The sequence below is a fragment of the Zea mays genome, chromosome 8, assembly GCF_902167145.1.
Source record: "Zea mays cultivar B73 chromosome 8, Zm-B73-REFERENCE-NAM-5.0, whole genome shotgun sequence".
NCBI classification, from domain to species: domain Eukaryota; kingdom Viridiplantae; phylum Streptophyta; class Magnoliopsida; order Poales; family Poaceae; genus Zea; species Zea mays.
This window is the reverse complement of record NC_050103.1, coordinates 82350212-82357091: the sequence shown is the minus strand read 5'-3', so window position 1 is coordinate 82357091 and position 6880 is coordinate 82350212. Positions and strand designations below refer to the sequence as shown.

Below are 6880 nucleotides of genomic sequence, written 5' to 3'. Positions count from 1 at the left end.
CTCAATTTCTGGCTGCAGGTGGACAGCGCCAACAAGTACGAGACCTTGCTGGAGCTGTACAATGCGGAGCTCACTGATCGTCTAGCTGTACAATGAGGTAAATGTAAATGTGATGTACCGACCACTACTTCATCCTCAGATCTCAAGTCTTCCCGTGTTCTTGATCCCTTTGTTCCCTTTGATTTCATCTCAACTCACTTTCTTTATGTTCAATTTTGACGCCTGCAGATTGCAAGAACGGGACTGCTAAGCAAGCTAAGATTTCAATGGCCTATTCCTTCATACATAGGCCATTGAACCGGAAGATTTTGTTGGTATTCGGTAACTATAGGATCATGTGGTTGTTGGTCGAGTTGGACCAATTATGCTGGCTCATTTGTTGGATATTTTGACAAGTCGATTCTAGCTTCCTTATGATCTATGTTAGATTTGGTAATGCATACCAGTTAGTAAAGCATTTATGATGTACATTGTTATACATAGAGCTTTACATCGCAAAAATTATGAGTTTCCCTCAGTTACGATATGCATTTAGTATTTATCGTATTTTGAAAATTAATAACCTATTATACTATGATAGGCTTGACTTCATGTTTATCTAAATAACTTAGTGCGATGATGCTTGAAAACTTATCTTCCATTTTGCCAGATCAATGAATAAAAGGATTATTCATATCAATGTCCATGCACCTTCTCAGAAAATCCTTTTGTGCTGTTGGTGTTGGTTTCCTGGACCTGTACTGGTACATATGCTATGTTACTCTTTGGTTATACCAGCAAACTTTTCTCGCCTCTGGCTTTCTATCGTTCGACTCATACTTAGCGACATGGGAATAATCCATTTTTTCGTGGTATTGTGAGGTTGCTCAATTTCTGGCTGCAGGTGGACAACGCCAACAAGTATGAGACCTTGCTGGAGCTGTACAATGCGGAGCTCACTGATCTTCTAGCTGTACAATGAGGTAAATGTAAATGTGATGTACCGGCCACTACTTCATCCTCAGATCTCAAGTCTTCCCGTGTTCTTGATCCCTTTGTTCCCTTTGATTTCATCTCCGCTCACTTTCTTTCTGTTCGATTTTGACGCCTGCAGATTGCAAGAACGGGACTGCTAAGCAAGCTAAGATTTCAATGGCCTATTCCTTCATACATAGGCCATTGAACCGAAAGATTTTGTCGGTATTCGGTAACTATAGGATCATGTGGTTGTTGGTCGAGTTGGACCAATTATGCTGGCTCATTTGTTGGATATTTTGACAAGTCGATTCTAGCTTCCTTATGATCTATGTTAGATTTGGTAATGCATACCAGTTAGTAAAGCATTTATGATGTACATTGTTATACATAGAGCTTTACATCGCAAAAATTATGAGTTTCCCTCAGTTACGATATGCATTTAGTATTTATCGTATTTTGAAAATTAATAACCTATTATACTATGATAGGCTTGACTTCATGTTTATCTAAATAACTTAGTGCGATGATGCTTGAAAACTTATCTTCCATTTTGCCAGATCAATGAATAAAAGGATTATTCATATCAATGTCCATGCACCTTCTCAGAAAATCCTTTTGTGCTGTTGGTGTTGGTTTCCTGGACCTGTATTGGTACATATGCTAAGTCATCCACAAATCTGACCCAGAATTGTACCGTTCTTTTTATAACCATGTTTGGTACTTGTTTGAGTGCTCCATAGTTCGCAAGTTTGTTTTGTTATGATGTATTTTGACATTTGAATCTCAGACATGCTTAGGAACTACTGATTTGAATTTATGGGCTAACAGTTTTAGTATTTCAAATAGAAAGTATGCTATATCAAATAAGTTGATGATACTTTATGGGCTAACAGTTCCAGAATTTATGGGCTAACAGTTCCAGTTATGATGTACTGGAGAATGAAGCTAGACTGCATTTGATATTAGAAGTCTGATATTAGAAGTATGTTTGTCTGATTGCAGTTGATTATAAAGAAGCTAGAGCTGATATTAGAAGTCTGATATTAGAAGTCTGTTTGTCTGATTGCAGTTGATTATATAGAAGCTAGAGCTTCCAGTCAAGTTTGATATTAGAAGTCTTCTTTTGCTTTTACATTTTGTTTTTCTATGATCTTGATCTTAGAAGCAGGGTTTTGGTACTAGCTTAACTAATTTTCTGAAGTTTTATGTTCTTACTTTAATTATAACTAGCTGATTGCAATAAGATATCATCAGGCACGCCGAGGAGAATAGGGGCCTCCTCTCCGCCTCCTCCTTCGACAGGCAGCTGCTGCGGTACGACCATCAGGCGTTTCATCTGATGTACAATATGTGAATCAATCTTCCATTGGTATGAACTATGATCTGATTCTGTCTCGACCGGTGCAGGAAGGAGGTGGTGAGGAGGGTCAAGGCCGCGGCAGCGGGATGTGAGTGAAGTGAGCTTTGTCGAGCCTGTATGTGGAGGTCGACCGTGAAGCTGGGAGTCATGTCCTTTGCTGGGTCCGCTCCTGATCATACCGTATTGATGTATTCTGAGGTAATATGATTTGAACTCCGACGAATGATACTGTTATCTGTGAACGTGCGCATTTTTCAAATAAAATGAATGACATTGAGCAGCTTAACAGTTTGTTTTACTGTCTTTACTGTACGTCTGTACCATTGCACTCGCAGAGTTGGCCAGGTCTACCAAGTGGTGTAGAATTTAATCCTAGTGATAGTGATCTTCTGTGGCATGTAGCAGCAGAAGTTGGGAACGCTATAGCTGAGCGCCATCCATTTATCAACGAGTTCATTAAATTTGTTGATGATGTTAGAGAATTTATTTGCACTCATCCTCAACATATACCAGGTATTTAATTTTATTGAAGTAACATCACACCTGTTTTGGCATCATTTACTTATATGTCAATGCCTTTTACAGTTTAACTGCAATCTTGCAGGTGTTAGGCAAGATGGACGTGCATCATACTTCTTCCATAGAAGTTTTGAGCCCTACATCAATGAGAATGATGTAAATAACTGCTGGAAGAAAATTGGAAGCCATAGATCCATCATCCTGGATGGAACACTGACGGGTTGCAAGGAAGTGTTTGCCCTGTATGCAGACATGCCGAGTGATAAAAGATCTCAGGAAACTGATTGGAGATTACATCAGTATCATTTACAAAACACAGTGAAGACAGAGTCAGAGATAGTGGCGTCGAAAATATTCCTTGCATCACGGAACAGTCTGTGTGAATTGGCCGAGGAAACTCATATTGAATCCGAACGGGTACTACTTTCTTATCAATGTCCATTTGTATATATAAGATTAGAAATCCCTATAAAATTTGTCTTGTAGTTTCAAGTCAAGTCTTGCGTCCTCTGACTTGTCAATTATCATTACTAAAGGACAGTTGAAATATGATGGATCAATCCCACCGCACAAATAAATGTGTTTGATCACCAATACTGAAAAAGGATATGATTTACTGTCATTTTTATCTATGCCTTGATTGCGGCGTTCCGCGTTCAGTATTTTCAATGTGTACTGTTATCTGGTTAGGCAAATGATACAGCAACAAATAAAACAGTTTTTGAAGTTTTTCAGAAATTATGGTAAAAATATGCATTTCTATTTTAATATTACCTTTGACAAAAAGATCTGGACTGGACCATTCACATCCTATGAAAGCTGATCTGGACCCTTCTCACCTGGGACTAGGACAAGGGCGAGCTGAAGGCTAGAAGCTGTAAATGCACCCTTCAAGAGTCTTCATAGGCCAAGTCTCTACGCACATTTCTATTGTATTATTGTTGGCATCATCTCCACATGATCTCGACCTCTTCAAACTCGACTCAAGTGATGGCAAAACATAATTATCATGTCGTTTATTCTTACCTTTCCCTTCTAGCACTTTGGAAGATAAATTAGGGGTATCTTCTGCAGCTCTTGTTGCCTGTTGGGTTTCCATTTTTGGTCATTGAACCAATTAGATCTGCATCTCGAACAGTTGACCCCTCTAATTTTTTCCATCATTGATTCATTTGAATTGTTCCCATGATCTGCTACTTTGATGGATCTCCCATTTGGGGAAGACTGGTGACCTATGTATAAATTTTCTAGGCCACCTATCTCTAGGACATTTCCCTTAAACTCATAGTGCATTGGTTGAGCATGTCATGCCATTAGTGTTTTTTGCTTCAGTTTCTGTTGCCCCTATCTGGTAGCCACCTGTTGCAACATATATCTGACTTTGAGTGGATTACTTGCACACAAGTGCTATTGGGTGGATCGGCTAACCGGTCCAGATACATAGCTTGTGGACTATCGATCTCCACAGCAAGCTTAGTCCACAAGTTCTTTGTCTTATGGCTTATTAATGAGTAAACAAGTTATAATGTGCAATACTTTTTGATATATATATACACAAACTCCAATGGGGAACCTTGCTTTAATTTCTGTTACACACATATAAACTTACAGACTTGAAAAATAGATTAAGGAACTATTGGGCGCACTACTATTAATGTCCATTTCATCAATCTGATTGTCACTAGGTGGTTATGATACTTGAAACAGATTGTGCTTTCTATTTTTTTTATTAAATAAGAGACTGCACTATCTGATATTTAAGTTAAATCTCATCATTATGTTGTGTTTTTTGGCACTTGTATTAGTGGGCACGGCAAGCAGTAGCAGCCAGATGCTATGTAGTGTTCTGTTTCAAATTGATCTTGACATCTTTGTGTTCTAAATTATGTCCATGAAACTGGCCAACGTGAATCCAGGAGGACTTAAATAGCCTGCCTAACGTCCTCCCTAAAGATGTGAGGACACACATACATGATCGCTCGCTTCATGTTACTACATTCGGTTTCAGGTATGGATCGAGGGGCCCTAGCTCACATTTTGTTCCTGTTTGTGATCAGGTACATCAGTCTTGTGGTCCGCCACATTTCTCGCTGGAGACCTCAGGCGCTCCGTTGTCGTACCTCAGCCAGCCTCACCATGGAAGCCCTCTTGGCTGCATGGACAACCAGAGTTGTATGCACCCACTTGACACATCGTTTTGCCTGGTGATAAATCTGCAGTATCATTTCCTCAACGGTGTTAGTGATGCATCGTCTCAGGTAAAAAATGCAACCATTGTCTTGTGACTCTTAACCAGCTTAGACCATATTCATGCAGTGACACTGACGGTGAACATTGATACGTCACATAGGTTGGGAATTTCTAGCCTTGCATTTCCAAGGGCCGGTGAATAGGCGATCTTGTAGTCTCTGTGTTGTTGTGCGCTTGCTGATTTTAGAGATCCAGTTAGCTTTAACAATGCTTGCTCATGCCTTAACATCCTGCCAGTAATGTGTGACTAACACAAGATTTTATTTTCACTCCCCACAGGTTGAAACAATTGAGCTTTTTGTTTATTTTCATAAAATGAAACAATTAGTGTGGACGTAGCATAATCTTTTGCTATTGCTTGTTCTGATCTCTGAAGCCACCTGATCGACCATCAGTTTTTATTCTACGATTCAATCAATGAATCAATGTTCCAACATTTTATATATATGTACTAATTTTCTATTTTCTTTTCAGTTGCAGCTAATTTGATGCTTGTGTTTGTGGAAACCAAGAGGTGGCGCTGATTCATTGGAAACCTGGTTGTGTATGAATGAGTTTCCAGCTACTTCTATTCTTGGAGATAGAAACCAACATGTTTGGTTTTTGTTTTTATTCGCTTTAGAACAACTCATTTTTGTACGGAAAGATGCATTTAGCTATAATTGTTTGTTGTAGTATGTTTATCACAGCATAGCCGATTCCATGAAATACATAAAAACCTGATATTGTTGCTATATTTGGTTTAGTCATGCTCTTATGGAACCTTTAATGAGGATTTTTCTATATCAAGATATCATCGTCATCGTCATTATTATTACATATCATACTTCCAGATCTATATAGCACACTTAAAAAGAGTTTGTTATTTCCGTGTACTTGTTTGCTCATAAATCAACCTTCTTTGTTGTTGTCTCAAGGAGGAGCGGGCGTTCACGAGGCCGCTTGGCGCTCCGTCTCGCCTCGCCCTTTTGAAGGACTCTGCTTTCTAATTTTTACCTCTTCTAAATTGTTCCTAGACATTGGAGCTCGTTGCAAGTGGCAAATCCCTTATACTTGAAGGATGTAATGTAGTGGCTCCGTTGCAACGCACGGGCACTGACCTAGTGATCAAATAATTAGGCAAGTTGATTGTGCATACTATCACGTGAGAGCCATGTAGAAAATAGTAGACACGTGCATCCTAGTTAATAAACTTGGTGTCAAAATACTACTCCACGTACACTCCAAAGTGCATGCATATACGAGTATAAATTTTACCGGGAAATAAATAAACCTTTTCTTAATCAAATAAATAAAAGAAATAAAGGTTGGGATGCGCACCGTCATGTAGAAAAAACTTCCGTGGCTCGCACACATGCTTTTGAATGTCGCATGCAACGAAGCCAACCATCTCACAATTCATGCATGTCACCCACGAACGCACGTCTCTCAGCATGCAGTTTAGTCGCGCCCGCGCGCGATTTTTTCCCACGACCACTGTTCAACTTGTTCGCGGCGCCTATAAATGAAAGGGCACATCGAGAGTAAAAAGGAGGAGAAAAAATTGAGACAGCGCCGTCAGGCTGCCAGAGTACTGCTGCTCGCTTCGCTTCCGCCAGGCTACTGCGCTGACGCAAACAAGAAAACAAAAAGTGTCGCTAGGCTGCCTCTCCGCTGCGCCAAACGCTGCCAGCCTCTCCGCTGCGCCAAACGCCGCCAGGCTGCATTGCGGGAAGAGCTCCATTAACATGTTGTCGACAAGAAATTCTTCATCAAGCACCCCTCTCTAAGGCATACCTTATAGAGAAACTGGTT

The 6880-nt window shown here is 39.9% G+C and overlaps 1 protein-coding gene across 1 annotated transcript; it reads left to right on the top strand.

Moving 5' to 3' along the window:
- Positions 1-2743: 2743 nt before the first annotated feature.
- LOC103637051 (NAC domain-containing protein 73) lies at positions 2744-5201 on the top strand. The gene is made up of 6 exons (XM_035961975.1): positions 2744-2830; positions 2903-3253; positions 3527-3579; positions 4845-4893; positions 5056-5094; positions 5187-5201. Exons 1-6 carry the CDS (start codon positions 2786-2788, stop codon positions 5199-5201), a joined length of 552 nt encoding a protein of 183 aa, XP_035817868.1. The 5' UTR covers positions 2744-2785.
- Positions 5202-6880: the final 1679 nt, after the last annotated feature.